Source organism: Protopterus annectens, chromosome 4.part0 (genome assembly GCF_019279795.1).
Source record: "Protopterus annectens isolate FY-2018-M chromosome 4.part0, PAN1.0, whole genome shotgun sequence".
Classification (NCBI taxonomy): domain Eukaryota; kingdom Metazoa; phylum Chordata; order Ceratodontiformes; family Protopteridae; genus Protopterus; species Protopterus annectens.
The window spans coordinates 1,570,104,276-1,570,127,218 of NC_056733.1; the positions used below are offsets into that span (position 1 = coordinate 1,570,104,276).

Consider the following 22,943-nt stretch of genomic DNA (forward strand, 5'->3'; position numbering starts at 1 on the left):
CAAACCACCTACTGTGTTAAAATGAACCAAACATGGACTAGCAGTAGTCTTGTTAAAATTCATCACACTTACATAGGGGTAGTCGTTAATGTAAAACTAGATGTCTCACCAGTTTCATTTTTAAGTCTTGAGTGAAAAAACAAGTTCCAATTAATTTTTTAAATATTCAGTATTTTATTATCTTCACTGTTGTATGGGACCACCACAGCTACTGATTTTAAACCATCTCTCTCTTTAATTTGCCCTAATGTATTGGTACTCCCTAAAATTGGTGGGTTTCTAAAACTTTCTTCCAACCAATACAATTTTTTCCATATTTTCCAGTAAACTAAGGGGATAATCTCTTTCAGTAAACATTTTGCTTAACATTTTCACTTCAGCATTGAACATTTGATCTTCAGTAATCAGTTTGTTAAATACACCATTTGCCCGTTTACTGTATTCTTTTGTAAAAAAAAAAAAAATGGCGTAAAATATTAAAATGTAGCTATGAATTTAAGAAGGTTTTCTTACAAAAAATAGAACTGACTTTTCGATCAATAAATTCTCTCAATTCTGCTTCATCTCCACCCCACAGGATAAGAATGTCATGCAAAAATCTGTAATAAGCATATACTTATTTAAATAGTGGTGAACTAAAAACATTTGTTTTTCCCATTCGATCAAAGCTGCACTGGCAAAAATCGGGGCACATTTTGCCCTTGCTACTCCTGTTCTCTGGTGATTCACCTTTAAAGAACACACAATTATTTTTCAAAACCATTTTCATAAATTCACTTAAAATAAAAATTTCTTTATTGTCATATTTTTTTTTACTTCACTCACTACTTCATCAAAATATTATAAACCTACACTGTGGGGAATAACGGAGAACAAATTTATCACATCCTCCGTGACAAACAAAACTTCTTCCTTGAATTCAAGATTATTTAATCTTTCCATTAAATGCCATGAGTCACGTAACACGTACTCGTATTTTTTAACTATGTCCTTACATTTCATATCTATAAATGCAGCTAGAAACTCAGTTTTTGATAAGTGTGCAGCTACTATTTGTCTAAAGGGGGGTGCTTTTATTCTTAAGGATTTCGGTATTCCAAATATTGAAGGAATTAAAAGATGTTCTTCATCTCACATTGCTGCAGTCCTAACATATGGGTAGTCCGCTGTCCTCGGTCGGCCCGAATACCAAAGTATTAGGCTGACGTCGGTCATGGGCGCTTAGATCTGACATCAGAGCGTCAGGGTATTAAAGCGCATGACCGACGTCATATCCTCAGTCTTTTTTGCCGCATGGTCCGATGCAGAAGCAGCGTTTGCAAGTGCCGTTCGGCGTTCTGAAATTTTCGTATTCTGAGTTTCAGACCGAAACCAAGTTGGGCTAAGTACCCCGTTGGGGAATATTTTTGTTTTTTCTTGCCTCAGTTAATTCCGGATGTCAGAAAAAGTGAATAATTGTATTTCTTGTAGGAAACAGATACCGCATAGGGATTACCACTCTCTTTGTATTCCTTAGCACGACGTAGTCGGGTGTCGCTTTTGTGCTAGGTTTAATAAGCGCACCATTAAACATAGGTTAGATTGCGCTAGGCTTGTCTTGATGGCGGTGTAATTATAATATGCCGTCGGATCCTCCGACGCCCGCTACCGCGAAGAAGCGCAAAGAAAAATCTTTAAAGTCCAGGCAGGATGAGTCGTCCGTTCCGGACGCCGGTTCTTTAGAAACTACGGTGGAATCTGTGGATCCAGCCGAGGTTTCAATTGAGTCTCAGGGGGAGGCTTTAATTTTGCAAGATGTGGCCTCTCAGGAGTCAGGTCAGGCTGAGGGGGCCTCTCAGGTTGCTGTTCTCCCTTCCTTGCCTAAGGTGGTTAGGCCTTCTCCTTCTGTTTCTAAGGCTCCTTCCAAAGGCAGGCCTGGTTTGCCTTCCACGGTGTCAGTCCTAGTTCTGCAGGTTCTGTGCCTAAAAACACATGCTTAAAATGGCAGAAGATTTAATTTCTTTAATCAGAGGTTCTATGCCCCCTCCTGATAAGAGGCCTAGGGTGGAGCCAGAGGTGGAAAGTTTGGAGCAGGCTTCAGATTACACAGAGTCTTGACTGAAGACATTCAGGATTTTCCTCCTTATTCTGATTCAGACGCAGAGGATTCCACTCCTTCTGCTTCTCCTCCAGAGGATTTTTCTTTTTCAGAAACCCTGCATTCTATGAGGGAGCATTTTAAATGGGAAGGTCAGGATTTCTCAGATTCCCGAAAGAGGCTTAGGGAATTTTTGTTTTACCACAACATAGGCCCTTGGCTATACCTCCTGTTTTGGATGTTGTTCAAGACGTTTTCTCCGAGGCTTCCCTTAATCCAGACTCTCTGCCTCCTGCGCCAGTTAAGCCAGACAGGTATTACAGAGTACCTGATGCTCATAAATATCTGTATAAGAGTCCAAGGGCTGACCCAGAAACTATTAGCCAGGGACCTAAGGGTGTCAGGGCTTCTGTTGTAAAGAATCCAGTTCCTATGGATAAAGATGCTAGAGCTTTGGATAGATGGGGTAAGAAAGTGTATACCTCTTCCACTTTAGCAATGAGGGCTTTGAATTGCCAGTTTCATATGTTGAAGTACCAGAATTTTCTCCTTACTCAGCTAAAATCTAAAGTGGACGCTTTGGCAGAGGGCATAGAGTGTAAAGAATTACAGGATTTGGTACATGCCTCTGAACAGGTGGGTAAGCATTCTTTGCAGTGTGGTTTCAATGCTTTACAGGCTTCTTCCAGGGTGGCTGCCACTGGTTCAGTTATTCGCAGGCACGCCTGGCTTAAGGATCAGAATTTGTCAGAGCATGTTAAAACTAGAATTTTGGATGCTCCTTTACAGTCTGAAGTTTTGTTTGGTTCTCCTGTGGAGTCTGTCTTGAAGAAAATGGAAGACAAGGCTAAGTCTATGCAGACTGTTAAAGATTTTTTGCAGGTGCAGCCTCCTAAGTTTAGCAGGAATTGGCCTACTAAGGGATGGGCTTATCCTTCTTCTGATTTACAGTCTAGGGGTAGATCTAGACGTGGTAGGGGCAGAGCTCAGAGTTCTTTCAGGCCTAGAACATGGAGTTCACCTGCACAATCTACAGGTGAGGGCAGGGGCCAGTCCTTTCGTAAACAGGCCCAATGACCTGCATCTTCAGCTGCCAGATTCTTCCTGTCTGGCAGCTCCTTTGGGAGGAAAGTTGGCACTCTTCAAGCAAAACTGGCTTTTAGTCGCCCAGGACAAATGGGTGTTGGACATTATAGACCGAGGCTACAAGTTTTATTTCCATACATTGCCTCCTTTCAAAGGCATGCCAGACGTTCCTCCTCAGCAAAGGGTAGAGGCTCACAAGCAGATTTCTTTACTTCTTCAAATGGGGGCTGTACAGCAGGTCCCTCTGTCAGAAGTGGGCCTAGGATTTTATTCTCGCCTGTTTCTAGTACCAAAGAAAGGAAACACTTGGAGGCCGATTTTGGATTTATCTATCCTCAACACATACCTGGACATTCCAAAATTCAAAATGTTGACGTTGCAACAACTTCTACCTCTGTTGGGCAAAGATCACTGGAAGGTAACTCTGGATCTCAAAGAGGCTTATCTTCATGTTCCTATCAGGCCCAGTTGCAGGAGATACCTGCGTTTTCGGGCTGGGACTTTACATTATCAGTTCTCTGCATTGCCCTTTGGCTTATCTACTGCGCCCAGGGTGTTCACAAAGGTTCTGGCTCCAGTGATAGCCTTCTTCCGGTTAAGAGGAATACAAATTTATCCTTATTTGGACGATTGCCTGATTCTTGCTCAAGACAAGTACGGACTTCTTCATCATCTACAGTATGTGATGGCAGTGTTAAGGTGCCTAGGGTATTCTGTGAACGAAACAAAGTCCAGTCTAGTACCCTCTCAGGAAATGTGCTTTCTGGGTGTGAGACTGAATACAGCTTCCCAGATGGCCTTTTTGACCCCGGACAAGCAAAAGAACCTTACACTTTACTTCCATCAATTGTCTCTACGGTCCAGGCTGACTGCAAGGACAGTCCTTCAAGCCTTGGGGTTCATGGCATCTTGTATTCTGGTGCTTCCCAATGCCAAACTGCATATGAGGAAGCTACAATGGTATCTCAAAAATCTATGGACACAACACTGCCAAGATCTGGACACTGTCATTCAAATAATACCTTGCATTCAAAAGGAATTTTTGTGGTGGGCTCAGGAATGTCACCTAAACAAGGGACTCTCTGTGACCCGACCAGAGGCGAGTCAGATTTTAACGACAGATGCCTCGGACAAGGCTTGGGGAGCACACCTCAATGGAAAATGGGTTCAAGACACGTGGCCTGCCAGACTTCAACATTTACATATCAACTTGAAGGAGATGTTAGCAGTCCAATTTGCATTGATGGCTTTCAAGGATTTACTTCACCCAGGGCAAGTGTTGATTCAAACAGACAACACAACTGTCATGTGTTACATCAACAAGCAAGGGGAACCCATTCTACCCTCTTTGCAGGCAAGCAATGATTTTGTGGGAGACTGCTCTCAGTTTACACCTCAATCTTCAGGCAAGGTTTCTACCAGGAGCACAGAACTCCTTAGCAGATGTTTTGAGCAGACAGATAGTGGATCCCCACGAGTGGAAATTGGATCCTCATGTATTTCGAAAATTGACAGTGATATGGGGAACTCCAGACATAGATCTGTTCGCTTCTCCACTAAATTTCCAGTTGCCAAAGTTTTGCACAAAAATGTTTCATCCCACAGCTTGGAAAGTGGATGCTGTATCATTCAGTTGGAGCAATCTTCACGTCTATGCCTTTCCGCCTCTGCCTCTCCTCCCCAAGGTACTCTTGAAGGTCAGACAAGACAAGCCCTCCATGATTCTAATAGCTCCAGATTGGCCTCGACAGCACTGGTACCCTCTGCTGAGGAGTTTAGTACGGGAGCCTCCATGGCCTTTGCCTTCGATTCCGCACCTTTTGTCTCAGGAGGGCAATCATTTCCTCAATGTCAGGATTCAGTCCCTGCATCTAACAGCCTGGCATATTCTGTTCTAGATCCTGGAGGGTAGCAGCTTCCACAACAAGTTTTGAATGTTATTTTGGAGGCCAGAAGGCCTAGTACAAGGAAAGTTTATGCTGATAAATGGAGGAGATTTTTAATTTGGAGCAAAACAAAGAGCTTTGATGTTTCCAGGCCTGATTTAAGTGTTTCTCTTCAATATCTTACAGAATTATTAGACAAGGGTTTGTCTTTCTCCTCTATAAAAGTTCATGCTGCAGCCATTTCTGCTCACTATGACTGTGACCCACCATTATTCTCTCATCCTTTGTTTAAGCAATTTCTTAGAGGGGCAAAGAACATAAGACCCCCACGTAGAGCTCCTACTCCTGCCTGGGATCTCAATTTTGTGTTGGAAAAACTTACTTTACCTCCTTTTGAACCTGCAGCTACTGCTGAGTTAAAGTTTTTGTCTTGGAAGACTGCTTTTTTGTTGGCCATTATGTCTGCTAGAAGGGTTTCTGAATTACAGGCTCTTATGGCAGTTGAACCCTTCCTAATTTTTCATAAGGATAGGGTATCTCTGCACTAACCCTACTTTTATGCCTAAAGTGGTTTCAAATGTGGCTTTGAACCAATCAATTCATTTGCCTACTTTTTATGCAGATCCCCAAAATAAAGGGGAGAAAATTTTGCACACTTTGGATATTCACAGGCAGTTGCGTTATTATTTGAGCAAGACTAAAGGGTTCAGACAGTCTCAGCAGTTGTTTGTTTCTTTTGCTTTGGGTTCTCAGGGGAAACCTGTTTCAAAACAAACTATTTCTAAGTGGATTGGCCTTTGTATTGCTTTTTGTTATTCTCATCATGGTAAGGAGATTCCGGCTGGAATCAGACCTCACTCCACTAGGGCTACTGCCACTTCTACCGCTTTTTTAAGGGGAGTAGCTACTAAAGATATTTTGATAGCAGCTACTTGGAGTTCAGTGCATACTTTTTCTAAACATTACCATCTTCCTCTTTATTCCAAATCTAGGGCTGGATTTGCCACTGCAATCTTACAGGGCATTTTGGCAGCTCCCAATGCTTTATGATTTTGCCAGCCTCCCTTTACCTCTGCTTTGGGATTCTACCCATATGTTAGGACTGCAGCAATGTGAGATGAAGAACATAGTACAGTTTTGTACCTACCATAAATGTAGATGTTCGAAGATCCACATTGCTGCAGTCCAATTTACTCTCCATCCTTCCCCTCTGTAGTTTGGAATGGTTGTATGGTTTGGGTGGTAGCTGTTATTTGTACATGCCTTTTGGGAAGTATTCTATTTTTGGCTGTGGCCTTTCTTTTTAGGGCCTTCTGACATCTGGGGCAAGAAAAGACTGAGGATATGACGTCGGTCATGCGCTTTAATACCCTGACGCTCTGATGTCAGATCTAAGCGCCCATGACCGACGTCAGCCTAATACTTTGGTATTCGGGCTGACCGAGGACAGCGGACTACCCATATGTTAGGACTGCAGCAATGTGGATCTTCGAACATCTACATTTATGGTAGGTACAAAACTGTACTTTTTTCAACCTTAACAAATTTAAATATTTCTTCAATGATATCTTGATTTTTCATATCTGCTAAAAAATAATCAATTTTAGCATATGAAATATTAGCTTCATTCCTTGATACCCTTTTTATATGTGGTTTCATCATTTAAAATCTCATAATCTTACTTGAGTATTCAACATAATCCCTAACCATGACTGCCCCCAACCTGTATTTGGCTTTATAACTCTTACACTCTTATAATTCATTATGTTCAATAAACCATGTTCTTGTCTTGTAAGATTGTCATATCTACTTCCTTTCCCCACATAAGTTAATAATCTGGTTAACACAAATATTTTCAAAAGTATTAACCAAAGGGTGGAAGGGGGGTATGTATAAACTCTTTTCTTCTAAAAGAAGGAGTAACATTATTGTTAGACGAGGAACACTCCTTTTGATCAAGTAGCAGCCTCAAATTCAAGTTGTGAGTAAATAATTTGAAATTAATTGTCCTAACTACATCAGTATTGAAATCAGGAACACATTTAAAACCCTTTTTAGTAAGTATTGAAATCAGGAGCAAGTATTAAAACCTTTTTTAAACAAAGACATATGTCCTTCACACATTTTAAATTGGCTTAAATTAAAAAAATCTTAAATTCATTGGATGAATATGAATTACCAGCATAAAAAATAAAATTACAATCAAAGTTACTGGACTTGGTCATTTTTTATTTTTTTGTTGTAATTCTTCTTTTTCCCTTTCTGTTTCCATTTCTGTCTCTGGAAACTTTGTTCAGACCATGTCTCTTTCTTGCGGCTTGTTAACTTCTTGGATCTGCTAACCTCCACGGAGTCTCAAAACCTACCATTGAATTCAACTTCATTTTGCAAAAAAACTCTTATCATTATCATTGTGTTTAGTTTTCCCTTTTCCAAGGGTGACCTAGCACTCCCATTACAATCAAACTTAACATTTCTTACAAAAGGATTAGGATGAACTTTTTTCATATCATACTCATATTTGTCCTGTTTAGCCGTATAACAGTTGACATATCTTTCTCTAAATTAGCATTTAAAATCTTGACCTCTTGATCAGTTGCTATATTTTGCCTTCATTTTTCTTGGAGGATACAAGTACATTAGGTCAAATTAAAGAGTGAGATAGTTTAAAATCGGGAGCCGTGGTGGTCCTGTACAACAGTGAAACTAATAAAATAGTGAAAAATTTAAAAACTAATTGGAACTTGATTTTCACTTGAGTTAAAAATGAAGCTGGGTATGAGACACCTTGTTTTATATTTAGTAGAGGAAGGAATTTAAAAGAGTTGTTGGAAATGTGAAAAGTGAGAGTTGTAGGTCAAAAATGTCCAAATGTGGATGTAGATATTGACCGCCCTTATGTAAGTGTGATGAATTTTAACAAGACTATTGCTAGTCCAGGTTTGGTTCATTGTAACTCAGTAGGTACTGTATATTTAGTGACGTGGTGTTTCATGCTCAACCTTCTATCTGGGTAAAAGAAAAATAAGGCTGGGAGACAGAATATATGAACATTTATGTGAGTTGTATATAGACATTCCATTGAATGTGTAGTGTTCAAAATTGTTTTATTTTTTCTTATAGGAAAAGTGGATCATGATTTAAGAAGTGGGAATATTGAAAACTTGATCGAATATAAGAAATTGTTAGCAGATTAGGTTAGATGTCACTAACAAACCTGATGTAAATGATAGTCTTATCTCCGAAGCGTGTGTTAAAAATGAAGTCAGGTGAATTATAAACTGTATTCTAATTTTAAATTCATTTTATTTAATATTGGTATGTATATTTGATTGTTTTTCAGATCCAGTCCAAAATTGTCAAAAAAAACACATCAAAAGCTCGGCACTCTCTACCGACACAAATATCTACTCAGTGCATCAGTCCGACTTTCTCTTGCCTCTTCTTTTATATTACCCTCTGTTTTATGTGGTCCACCCTTCTCACCAACATTCAATCCTCTCTAAAGTCCAAACTAGACTCATGCTACAACAAAATTTGCTCAGTTTGTAACTAATGCCTCCTACTCATCCCACCACTGCTTATCATTATGCAGCCTAAAATGGCCTGTACTCCCCAACTATCTCACCTTTATCCAACTAACCACAGCTCATAAACTCATTCATAATCCATCTATGTGCCCTGCTCTATCTTCTATACTTACTGTATACCATCCTAACAGACCACTCCAATCCAACAACCAACTGTTCGTAAATGTAAAAAACCCCAAACTTTCGGCTGGCCAGATGCTTTACTCCTTTACTATTGCAAAACTCTGGAACTCTTTCCTCCCTACACTTAGATCCACCTGCTCAGTAACCCTCATGAAGACATCTCTGAAACAATGCTTCTCCTTGTCTTGGCTGTGCACATGTGCTAACTCCACATCTCATTAACCCAACTTCAGCCATCACTACTATTCTCACCCTCGCACTACTACTCTTGACATCTCTCCATCCTGTCCACTTCACTCTTCTACTACCCCCATTGTCCCACCATTGATTCTTCCTGTCCACTTCCTAACCCTTATAGACCTGCCATTGAACCAGGCGAGACATTCAGGTACTCTTGCAGCCTACCTTAATATCATACCACCACTTAAATCTACAGCAATATCCACTGACTGCTGATTCCACAGTACTCATATAGCCTATCGCTCAGCTATTACACCTCCTAAATGTATTAAAGATTTAGTACCTAGACTCTAATTAATTCCTTTATCTGTTTTGCACCCACTGCATGAATTGTCCTATTTAAATTTTCCTAGTTGAAAACTACTCATATGGAATGTTCTCATGTATATACTCTGTAGTGCTTTTATACTGTCTTGGAATATTTCATGTATATACTCTGTATTGCTTGTGGTGCAATGGTAGCGTTCTTGCCTCACAGCAAGAGGTTTTCCCGTTTGATTCTCAGCTAGTGTTCAGGGAGAGCCTTCTGTGTGGAGTCTGCATGTTCTCCCTGCGGGTCGAGTGACGTTCCGAAAGACGTGTGAATGGGCGTGCCTTCGTTGAAAGTTGGGCGTCAAGCTGGCAACTCGACACAGTGAAAATCTACTGCCAATCATTAGCGGACCGGAGTTCCACTGTGGCGACCCCTAACCAGGAAAAGCCAAAAGACGACAACAACAACTCTGTATTGCTTGCATACTATCTTTGATTTAGAATGATTACTTGTTTACTTTTTTCACTAACTGTATAAGCTGCCAATAATATGTACTATATGTCTGTATTAATGTAAATTCTGTATTGTATGTGAAATGTCTTATATGTGGAGCTTTTCTTCCTGGGACTCCACTGAAAATGGGCACTTCTGGCCCAGCTGGACCATCCTGGTAAACAAATAAATAAATAAAGTTGGTTCTTTGCCATTTCCCTGCTGTTTTTGGTCCTTGCCATTTTAATTTTACTTTTGTTTAGACATTGGGAATACTTATGTCCTCACCGGCATCCAGGCTGTGAGAATGGTTTTATTTTACTGGCCTTAACCCTCTTCCCTGATGGTGATTGTTTGTTACAATATATGTATTGTAGGCTGTTATGCTGCTGCAAGTTGTTAACATTTTATGCTTTTACCTAGGCATTGTTTGGATAATAATTGCAGATGTTGGATCTCATTCATTGGTTTGATTCTTCAGGGTTCAGCCTCCTGAGCCTTTTTGTTTTAGACCATCTTTTGACTGCTCCTGCCTTTTAAGAAGGCATCAGTTTTTGTGCTTGTGAACCATTTCAGCAACAACCCACTGCAGATAGCTTAACAGATGCATACGCTTACTGTATTGTTTGATCAACTTGAAGGCCCTCTGCCATTGTTGCTTATGTTTTTGCAGTCACCTATGTCTAGACAATATTCTACTCAGTGGAGCAGATGGGGTTTTAATCAGGCAAGTATTTAGTTTTGTATTCTTGATTTTTAATTGCATATCTCAGGTAAGCTACTCAGTGTATGTGAGGCTGACATGGCGACTATAAGGGCAGGGCACACCTGCTGAGCATGCAACCCCCCCCCGACCCATATATCATAACGTGCTAATAGGAGGCATTAATCTCCCTCCCTGACCATGGGAGCTAGAGATTTCAAGAAAGATGCTGAGAGGTATTCTAGATGAAATCTAAATATTTGTACACATTGCAGGTGGCTTTCTTCCAGATTAATTGATATGGTGAGTACATTATCTGTTATAAAAGGAAACTGTTTGGCCTTTGTATTAATGGCCAGAGATAAGGGGCTGGGTTGGGTAAAATGGGAAAAAAAAATAAACAAATTAGAAGTATTTCAGAGGTCTGTAACAATTGAAATTTTGAAAGATTAACCATTGTGCTCAATTTTTGTGCTGGTCACATAAGTGATCATTGAAATTTTGTCTCTGAACTCTTCATATCAAATCACTGTACTATCCTGCACCGTATGATTTCATCCCCAGTTGCTGCTATTGACTGAGATGCAAGGAACATCAGTGTTCAGGTGTTGAGCAAGAGGTGTTTCTTATACCATTTTTTCCTGAACTGCTTTTGATTTGCAGTGTTGCAGAATAGTTTCTGAATATGCATGTTGCCATACACATGGAAGCTTTGTATGCTGCTCTACCGTGAGGCCTCTGCTTTTGAATAGTCTTGCAGAGGCTTACATTCTCATCCATTGTCCAAGATAAGATGACAGGTCATTGCCTGCTCTTCATCACAATGTTGTGTCAGGCTTTTTTTTTAAATTTCAGTCACAAGAAGCATAGTTGGGTGCTCACGCTACCTTTGTAGCTGCAGACAAGCTGATCTTATCAGTCTGATCAAGCTAGTAAGGTTACCACGATTTTTTTTCTAGAGGCCCTTTTCACACTAATATGTATCGTGCTCATGGAGCCATTGTATTGCATCTTGTCCATGCCAACTGCTTTATCAAGATGACTATTATTCACTTTCATTGTTTTATTTGCTCGTTGTTTACTTACTTGGACCGTCCCTTATTCAGTTTTGCATTTTTTTTTCCCAACTGTGCGTTTTCATACAAAGTGTTATTTTTTACTACTCATGTTCCTTATTTTATTAATTGTGTGAATTTTTCATGTTCATGCTGTCTTTTTTCATGTTCTTCATGGAGCAATTATTTCATGTTGTTTTTCTTGTAAGTTTTCCCCATGTTTATTCTGTTGTTTTTCATTTTATTTTCTGTCCTGGACTGAGGCTGAAAATGGTCCATCGATATCAGTGCTCTACCTTGGATAACAGATAAATGCATAAATAAATTTGATAAATCGCCTACTTGTAAATGTAAATCCCAGACATGCATGAGAGAGACTGAAGTAGATTCATTGTTGGATCAGTTTGTGTTTTTTTTTTTTTTTTGCCTCAGGGATTATGTCAGAAGCGAGTTGGAATCTGGTTATGAAGGACTGGTGTATTTGGAACCTCTTTCAATGAGAAGATTTACAACAGCTTTAATAGGTATGTAAAAACTGGTATTTGCACATAGTAATTAAGTGCTGCCATTGTCATCATGGCTTGAAGAGAATGAATTGACATGGACATATGGCATTTATCTGCTTTTGTTTCCTTGGGTATATCCTGTTAAAACTCTATGTAGGAATGTGTGCTTTCCACATAGATTAATACTATGTGACATATGAGGTTTCTCCTCAGTAATACCTTTAGTTATTTGCATTCACTGGTAAAACTCATGCTAAGTAAAGAGAACATTTGCACATACGTGCAGGTTTGTGTTGAAATGTATCAGAGTTCGTTTTTGCATAATAAAAGTTCGGGATATATATATAATGTTTGGTTTAAACCCCTAATTTATTTATTTTTTATTTTATTTGTGTGTTTATTTATTTATCTTTTGTTGACTGGGTTAGCCCCACTATAGGCTAGTAGCCTGTTTTCAGGGGAGGCCTGAGGTAATATTTATGTTATTAGGGACGTTTGTCCAGGGCATTGGTGAACTTCCCTTACTCTTTTCTGTGAGATGTTTTACATCCACCTGAGCTACCACCAACTCAAGCAGATGGGGCCTTGGTTTAGCTTCTCGTTTGAAGTATGGCATACTCAGAAGTGAAGTTTACCCCCCCCTTATGCTGCACTGCCATGTCAGCAATCTCTGTACCTGGTGTGAGAGTAGAACCCGCAGCCTTTTCTACCAAAAGTGAGTATGCTACCTGTAGTGCCACTGACACTTCTAATACTGCTGATGTCACTTCCTTTCTTGTTTGGCCATGAAATGGCAAAAGGTCAGGCATCTCTTAAGTTATTGCTATTGTTATACTGTCTTACTTCTTCCTTTGGACATTTTCCTCTTTGCAAGATGTGTTGAAATGTTAAAAGATGGATTGGCTGTTAAGGCAACATTGCTGTTTTGCCCTGTAGTGGTGTTTCCCTTCCAGGCATCCTCATATATATGTTGGATATAAATGTGCTTCAGACTTACGGATTTGAAGCACAAATGTTACACACATCCCTGCTTTTTTATATGGTGATCCCTTACTGGAGAATTAATGATATTTTTATCTGACTTTTACATTTCTTAGAAATATTCCACTGTTTCCTTGTAGACTTTTATTGTGCAGGACAAGCCCAACAATGACATGAGGCACCAAGATGAAATATAAAAGCTTTAGATTGATTCAGATTATTTCATCATATGGTATAAAGTACCTAAAACCTGTTGGAGAGGTAGCTATTGACCAGCATAGTATGTTTCTTTTGTGGTCCATACTGGCTAGTCTTTGGATAAAAAGATATTGGTCACATTCAGTCTTTCTGCCTACTAATGTAGGTGTCCCCAAAGGTTCATTTCTTAGTTCTATTCTATCATCATCATCAGTGATGTGCACATCTCAATTACCAGTGGTGATTTTATCTAAAATGCATATGTTTCCACCCTATATACTCTGTCAAATCTCTTTCCCAATTGCAGACTGAAACCCAGCATAATTTTGACACTACTGAACAGTGGCTTGCCAACTCTGTGCTTCTTCTGAATCTCCAGAAAAACAAAATTCATTTTTTTTTAATTATTTAGGATCACATTACCATTACCTCAAAAGGTAATGATTCAATTAAGCATGTTACTAATGTCGGATTTCTAGATGTAATTATAAGATCATAGGAAGTTTCTAGGCTAATGGCCCTATGACCCTTACACGCCTGGCCAAGTTTTACTGTTATTTCCACGATCAGCACCAGTTGCCCCTGTCCAAGAGGGACACAGGTGGAACTCCCCAGGATGAATTTATGGTTACCCATTCAGTCATCCAGATGTGTTTGAAGAGGGCAAAAGAGGTGCTCTGACATGAACTGAGAGTCCATTCCAGAGGTGTGGTAACCTCTGGTAGACAAATCTGTCTCTCCAGCATGTTCTATTAATGTGTCATACCAGGTTAAGGTCTTTAGAGTGAGTAACCCATGTACCATTTGACTTGCGGATATGCAGCATTTCAATTAAAGCAGGGTCAGAGATTGCCTTATATGCAAGACATAGATCTCTTCTAAGCAGTCTGTATGAAACACAATAAAGGGATAGTGATTTCAGATGATCCACATAAGACAGATGCTGGAAACCTTGAATTTTCCTTGTGAGGAGCCTTTGTGGTCTCTACAATTGCTGCACGTGCTAGGAAATATACTTGCCAAAAGGGGTGTTGTACTCAATTATTGGCCTGTTGAAGGAAGAGTACAGAGAGGTCATAATTTATTTTTTCTGGATGCAATGCCCTTATGAGATGAGCACTATAGAATGCCCTTCTTACCACTGTGGAGACTAGGTGATCAAAGGTAAGGTTGCTGTCAACCTGTGCGCCCAGGTCTCTCACCACTGAGTGAGTACTAAGGGTGTTGTTATTGATGTGGTAGTTAGCAGGAACATCGCACTTACCAAAGGGGATGGTAATGCATTTTTTGCATTAAGTTTAAGGCCATGACTTTGACACCAATCATTTGTTTGTCTGAGACCCTCTTATAGGATGTTATCGTTTGGAGATTCTGTGATTGCTCCCAGTTGCAGTTGTCAGTAAACTTTGTCAGCCACAGACCTTTAGTTTTAGCTTGTACTTCGGAGAAATAGATTCCAAACAGTAGAGGTCCCAGGACAGATCCCAGTGGAACGCCATTGGTTACAGGTCTGCTGTTGGAGGTGTATTCCCCTATTTTGACTATATGGGTTATATCAGTGAGCCAAGTTAGTGACCCATCTATATGATACCTAGCTGGGTGAGTTTGTCAATGATATCTGAGTAGGGGATAGTGTCAAAATCCTTGGCCAAGCTTAGGTAGACTGTATGCGCAGATTTCCCCTCATCCAGGACCTTGGTGACTGTCTCAAAGAAGTCCATCAGGTTTAACCTGTTCATCTACACATAACCCCTTTTCCCCATTTTTGCACGAGTTCTAGTTGTAATCATTAACCCATAAATTAAATTTCAGCAAACATACTATGTCACCTCTAAAACTTACAAAAAAGTTGAGCATACATCATAAATCTAAGCAATACTTGAGTCTGCACAACTAACCACAGTTCAAGCATTGCTACTCCCTGCCTTACTATACTCTTTCGCTGTTTACTACTCCTCCTCCTATTTTCCTAAAACACAATTGCAGAAACTGGAAAACACCAAAAACAAGGTCACTAAATATTCAGCTATTGAAGTCTGTAACTGCACCCACCAGTGTAAAGTGCTTGAGCTAAAACATCAGATAGCATTCAGTCAGCTAAAAAACATCTAAAGCTTATTATGTAAACCAAATGTGTCCCTCACTTTATCAACAAGTATATATTTCCAGAAACATGAAATCACTCTTAATAAACCTTTTAGAAGTTAGTAAATCCAAGGACCAAACTCAACATTTTCCAAATAAAGTTACAACAATTTCTTAACTCTGTGGACTTCTCCATGCTGTGGACCACCCATTATTTGTTGACTCATTATTAATATCCTCGCTTATTTCACTCTACATCTCCTGTATTCTCCATTCATCCTTTCATCTTCCCTCCCATATTCATTGCTTATGTTTTAAACCGTCACCTTCTTCTATTTTATTTTTCCTCTAAACTTCCTTTTCTTATCAACATCTTACTGTTCTTATTTGCTGGTTCATGTTGCCTTCTCAGTAATTCTTATTGGCGGTTTCAGAATTTTTATAATTTAATCTGTGGAGCTATTCTCCCCAGGCCTATCCTGAATGTGGGCTTTTGCTCAGTCATACTCTCCCGGTCAACACTTGTAGTAAAAAAATATTTGATTTGGAAGATGTGATTTCAGTTGTAGGAACTCAGACTGATTATTATTCTCCTCTCAGAGACAGCTGGGCTAGCCTGGATATAAAATTATATTTTGCATGCGTATATATGTATATTTAATTGGGAACTTTGACACACATCCATTAGCTATTTCAGATCATACACCATTAAAAGCTTAGATAAAGATGCAAAGTAGGGTTGGTTCTAAGATGGTTGCACACTAACAGCTTGTATCTAGTTCTCCCAGTGTGCAAACAGAAATTCAGCAGAGAAAGCCAGTAGACTTGTGTTTATAGATGAATTTCAGTAACTGGCTAGTAGGTACACTGCCTAGATGCCAGGAGTAAAGAAATACAGAAGGCCTGGAAAAAATCAGCTACAAAAAGTAAGGAAGAAACACTAACTAGGGAGAGTTCAGCAAAAAGTATTGTAACCTTTCGACATGATTTCCAATAACCTACAGGATGATACAAGACAAAGGCATACAGACCTGGTTAAAATAAACCACTGATAAGAGTATATTAACACAAACAACAAAAGGCTGGAACAAATGGAAGAAGCTTTAAACAGACATTCAGACGATATGATAAAGCTGCAAAAATCAGAGGTCGAAATGAAGAAAAGGCTGGCTGAATAGAAGACTGCTCGGGAAGAGATGTTTAAAAAAATAATAGAATAAAGGACAGATCACGTGTAGAAAACTTGTGATTTTCAGCTGTACCAGAGAAGCTGGAAGGAACAGACTATTAAATTTATGAAAGCACAGTTAAGCATCTGGACTGGTATTCCAAAGCAGGACTTAGTTGAATGGGCACATTGTGTGTATGCTCCAAATCTAGCTATAAGAAAGCCACCTAGACCTTTAATAGTAAGAATGCAGTCCTACCCAGCAGAAAGAGTTGACTTTGTCAAAACTGTCAGAAGGACAAAATACTAAAAATATGTTACAGTATAGTGTTTGTGGAGAATGATTACTTATTGTACATCAGGCAAAAGAGAAGTAAATTCATCCCTCTATTCAGAGAATGCCGAGATGCAGGTGTGAGACTCAAACTGCTGTGTCAACTGTTTTCAAGGTATTCTTCCCTTGAGGGATGAAATCATTTTTTTATGAAGTGTATGCTAAGGAGGAAATACAAAAGTTTGTCCAACAAAAACTGAGCTGTGAAATAGAAGGAGATTCAGCTTCTCTCTCCACTGGTAATAAAGACCACAGAGAGACTGCATCTGTAAAACCTTTTCCAGTGTTTCAATGGAAAATGCTGGAGAGAAGGAAGGGAGCATGAGAGTTGACTAGAAGAACTGAGAGTACATTGGAAATGAAGCAGAGAGAGGATTTGGGTGATGGAGAACAGTAATAAAGTCAGTAATTTAATGTGGGATTACAGTGCATTATATTTGTGAAATATGGCAGCACAAGAAAATCTGGAAATATTGGACGTCTTCAGAATTTGTTTGCTGAGTGGGAGACTGAAGTATATGCCCTACTTCATGTCATTAATGTTCAGAAAAATGCTTTGGGGAGGGGAAGAGAGGGAAGAATGCTAACCGTAAGTAAATAAAACACTTCTTTTTTTAATAGTATTGTATCTGTGTTGCATGGTTTTTGTTGCGTTGTTGTAAGCAGGTGTTTTTATTTTTCTCCCTTTTTTTCTTCTTGTGCATTTTTGAGAAACATAGGTAATGTAATGATTAACAAAAAAAGGGAGCTTGGTTAGGGGGGCGTAACAGAGTTCAAAGTAATGTGCTTTTTTCATTCTTGCATGGGGAATTGACTGATTAAGGACGTTTGTTTTAAAACAGAGAACAAGTAAATGAAAAAGAATATTGAATATTATAAGTTTTTTTTCTCTAGCACTTGCAAATAAGTAAACTAAGTAGCATGTCTGCAGCTAGTCTTCATGTCTCCATGGAGACAATATGATTAAAGAGAAACTGGAGACAGTCTGGTGGAAGGGGATTGGCTGAGAGAAAAGAAGACAAAAGAACAGAGAAATGGACTAAGACAGAATGTTCCCTGACAACAGTGGGTTTTCCCAGGTGTAACAGCTTTAAAGATAATACAAAACCAGTTTGACTTTAAGTAAAGTGTTCTCAGTTTTTTTAAATGCAGTGAGGATGCTAATATAAACAGGTGCTTTTGTTGTTTCTTGTTCACCCTTCTTTTTCTTTGTTCAGTTTTGAGAAACGTAGGTACTGCAACGAAAAAAAATGAGGAGGGAAGGAGATGGGGAAGGGCAGAATGGTCTGGTTAAGAGAGTATGACAAAGGAAAATCAGTATGCTTTTTTCCCCATGCTTGCGTAGGGAAATGACTGGGTAAAACCCTAGGCGTTATCCAGTAACAAGTTTACTACAAAGCATGTAAATGAAAAAGAATATTGAATATTGTAAAGCTTTTTTTCTGATAAGCAAGGTACCCTTAGCAGTTTTGTTTCTGGTTTGCATGTCACTAGAAGAGAATTTGATAAAGAGAAATGGCTTGGAGAAAGTGTTTACTGAAAGCATTCAAGTGTTCGTCTGGGAGAGTTATATAGATATAAAAAACAAATAGCACAGGCTGTACCATGCGTCTTAGCATGATCAACCTTTCTTTTTGGTTAACTTTAGCCTGTCTGTGTAGCTATCAACTTAGAACTTATGTTCTTATTAGGAAGCAAAAACTTTAATATTTGAAGATGTAAATAGTTTTGTGTTATTATAAAGTTCATAGGTTTTAGGAGGGTTTGGGGGGGGTGTTCTGTTTGTGGGTTTTCAAAAAAAAAAAATGTTATGTAAGATGTGACATAGGCGCAAGTGGATATGACATGAAACAACTTTATAAAAGACCAACCTGCCGAGCAGTATATAGATATATATATATATATATATATATATATATATATATATATATATAGATATATATATATATATATATATGTAACATAAAAGTTGGAACTAGACATTTAGCAAAAGAGCAGTTGTATATAAAAGGTGGCAATAATAACTGTTTAAGAAAATGATGCTTTCTGTATTGTCTTTCAGTCCGAATGGTCTTAACAGATAAATATAAAAAAGAAAGAGTAGTGAACTTTATTAAAAAAATGTAGAGTGCAAATAGTTATGCTGCAGGGGACACACCTGGAAAGAAATGAACATGTGAATTTGATAAAGAAAGGTTTTCAGGATGGCTATTCAGCTGAATATTTGTGGCAAAGGAAAAAATGAGTACTTATATTAATTGTGAGAGGAGCTCCAATAATGGAAAAAAAAGATAATGGAAGATGCATAATACTAAGGGGCTACTGGCTCGGGACGAGGATTACATTGGCATGCATTTGCATCCCCCGTGAAACTGCTATAATGGAGCTTAAGAAAATTCTGGGAGAAATAATCAGCTTTCAGCAAGGAGTAGTACTTATAGGTGGAGACTGGAATTTGGTTTGCAACAGTGAATATGTGTTTGGGGTGCCTAGAGGGGAAAATATAAGGGAGGGTGGATTTTTGAAGAAATTTATGAAAATGTTTGGCATGGAAGATGTGAATTCAGTACTAGGAGTTCAGAAGGAATTTACATATTACCCACCAAGATCTAAAAACTGGGCAAGGCTAGATAAATTTTATATCTCACAGGAACATGCACATTTAATTGAAGGTCTTGAAACTCACCCAATAACTATTTCAGATCGTGCACCAATAGTAACTAATAAAACGCAAGGTAATGAAATGAAAATGAGACACTGGGGCTTTCCCACCTGTTGGTTGAAAAGAGAGGAATTTAAAGAATGGGTTGTGGAATTAAATCTATCTTCTCTAGTAGCTCCTCAATTATCTTCTGAAAACATAGCTGAGGAGTTGGATAAAATTAAAGTGGAGTTTAGAACGAGGTTGGAAATCAAAGAAAGGGAGATATGGTCAAACAGTAACAAGAATTATTTAGCAGGACTGACAAATGTTGAAGTATTGCAAAATTGGGGGACTCTGTCAAAACAAGAAAAGGAGCAACTGCAGAATGCTAAACAGAAAATAAGGGATCACCTCAATAACATGCACGAGTTTAGAAAGATTGCTGTTAAGCAGCCATTTTTTGATAATTTTAGAGCACAAAAACTTCTAGCACAACAACTCTGGCAACAAAAAGTGGAAAGGGCAGTCACTTCTAAGCCTGTGCTGTTTGTTCTTGGAATAAACTTAATTTTAATTTCATGACCTGTGTTTGGGAACTATTTCCTTTGGAATGTGTTAGGACTGCCTTTATTGTTGCCTTGTGTTTCTACTGGAGGCTTTGGGTTTACAGGTTTATTGTATTCTTCCAGTATCCACTGTTTTTTTGGATTACTGGTCTAAGCCTAATCTATTTAGCTTCCAACTGTTCAGTGAAGTTTCTAACATCATCATCACCCCGTGTTTGAAAATGATCGGGGTGGTGATGTTAGAAATTTCACTCAAGAGTTGGAAGCTAAATGGATTATTAGGCTTAGATGTGACTTTGGGCATGGATTAAATGACGAAGTACCCATTAAACCTATGCTTAAAGCTAGGCCACTTTTTAGGTAAAATGTGCGTAATGCATATACATTTTATTTTCATTTTTATTTTTACTTTTGCCTTTGTTTTTTAGTTTTTCAAACATGTATGTGTTTCATATATATTCTTTATACGTGTGTATGTATTTTTATATGTTTTTAACCAAAGTATTGTATTTGGTCTACTTAATTGTGCAGTCATTTTGATTGATGGGTTTTAAATTGATTGGGGTATATGTAGACTATTCATTTGTATATTTCATTACATCTAATGAAGCAGTTGTACTGCGAAAGTGATCATGGTTTTATCTGGCAATAAAGTTTGAATATACTGGATCCTTCAGCTGCCTTCCAGTCTACTTATTTTTTGGTGAATATTTTTTTGTACTTTGTGGACTGGAAATTTGGTGATATTTGGTAGCTTTTTTTTTTTCATGATTATAATATGTTTATGTCTATAAAACTAAAAACTGCTAAAAAGAATAGCAAAAGTGATACCAAAATTGATAGATATGGATCAATGTGGTTTTGTGGAGAGGAGGCAAACATTTGACAATATTAACAGAAGAGTGATGATCCAGAGGGAAGCAGAATGTAAGAAAGTCCCGCTTTTATTAGTGAGTCTTGATGCAGAGAAAGCATTTGAAGAGTAGACTGGGACTTCTTGAGCAGGGCAATGGAAGCATGTGCTTTCCCTGATACAGTTATAAGGCTGATTAGAAGAATACAGTGGATATAAAAAGTTTACACACCCCTGTTAAAGTGCCAGGTTTTTGTGATATAAAAAAAATGAGACCACAATAAATTATTTCAAAACTGTTCTCACCTTTAGTGTGACCTATAACCTGTACAATTCATTTGAAAAACAAACCAGTCTGTTAGGGGAAAAATAAAAAACGTGCAATGCGCTGGTTGCATAAGTGTGCACAGCCTTATACTAATACTTTGTTGTTTGTGCACACCCTTAAACTAATTCTTTGTTGAAGCACCTTTTGATTTAATTACAACATTCAGTCTTCTTGGGTAGGAGTCCATCAGCATGGCACATATTGACCTGGCAATATTTGCCCACTCTTCCTTGCAAAAGTGTTGCAAATCTGTCAGATGGCGAGGGCATCTTTTGTGCACAGCCCTCTTCAGGTCACCCCACAGATTTTCTATTGGATTTAGGTCTGGGCTCTGGCTAGGCCATTACAAAACTTAAATTTTCTTCTGTGAAGCCATTCTTTTGTCATTTTGGATGTATGCTTGGCGTCATTGTTGTGTTGAAAGATGAAATTCCTCTTCATCTTCTGCTTTCTAGCAGACGCCTGAAGGTTTTGGGCCAAAACTGACTGGTATTTGAAACTGTTCATAATTCCCTCCACCATGACTAAAGCCCCAGTTCCAGCTGTAGAAAAGCAACCCCAAAGCATGTTACTGCCACCACCATGCTTCACTGTGGGGATGGTGTTCTTTTGGTGATGCGAAGTGTTGCTTTTGCGCCAAAAGTACATTTTGGAATTGTGGCCAAAAAGTTCAACCTTGGTCTCATCAGACCATAACACATTTTCTCACAAGCTTTTGGGAGACTTGCAGTATTGTTTTGCAATTTTTAACCAGACCTGGATGTTTTTCTGTGTAAGAAAAGGCTTCCGTCTTGCAATCCTACCCTATAGTCCAGACATGTGGAGAATACAGGAGATTGTTGCCACATGTAGTACACAACCAGTCCTTGCCAGAAATTCCTGCCGCTCCTTCAGTGTTGCTGTAGGTCTCTTGGCAGCCTCCCTGACCAGTTTTCGTTGAGTCTTTTTATCAATTTTGGAGGGATGTCCATTTCTTTGCAACGTCACTTTTATCCCATATTTTCTCCACTTTTTGATGACTGTCTTCACTGTGTTCTGTGGTATATCCAATGTTGTGGAAATTTTTTTTGTACCCTTCTCCTGACTGATAACTTTCAACAATGAGATTCCTTTGATGCTTTATAAGCTTTCTGCGAACTATGGCTTTTGCTATAGCAGGCAACTGAGTAAATGTCAGGAAAATCCTACTAGGACAGCTGAGCTTTATTTGGGGTTAGTCAGAGTCTCTTTAATTGATGGCAGGTGTTTACCCAAGAAGACTGAATGTTGTAATTAAATCAAAAGGTGCTTCAACAAAGTATTAATTTAAGGGTATGCACAAACAACAAAGTATTAGTTTAAGGGTGTGCACACTTATGCTACAAGCGTATTGTACATCTATTTTTTATATTTTTCCCCAAACAGATTTGTTTTTCAATTGAATTGTACAGGTTATAGGTCACATTATAGGTGGGAAAAGTTTTGAAATGATTTATTTTGGTCTCATTTTTTTATATCCCAAAAACCTGGCATTTTAATATGGGTGTGTAACTTTTTATATCCACTGTATATGAGGGGTCGGAGACATGAATTAAAGTGGGTGGGGTCCTCTCCAACAATTTGTGCTTGAGTAGAGGAACCAGGCAGGGCTGTCTGCTTTCCCCTTTGTTGTTTGCATTGTATTTATAACCGTTGGCAAAGAAAATAAGGGACTCAGAAATTCAAGGATAATAATTAGTATGGTAGAAAGGAAAAACTATCTCTATTTGCAGATGATATTATTTTATACATGACAA

At 38.6% G+C, this 22,943-nt stretch overlaps 1 protein-coding gene across 1 annotated transcript in view; it reads left to right on the forward strand.

The window, feature by feature from the left end:
- Positions 1 to 22,943, forward strand: part of RNF145 (ring finger protein 145) — a 1,685,498-nt gene that overhangs the window by 799,542 nt on the left and 863,013 nt on the right. Inside the window, exon 4 of the mRNA XM_044069355.1 lies at positions 11,938 to 12,029. Within this exon, the coding sequence (XP_043925290.1) occupies positions 11,938 to 12,029 (92 nt within the window). The remainder of the gene's footprint in view (positions 1 to 11,937; positions 12,030 to 22,943) is intronic.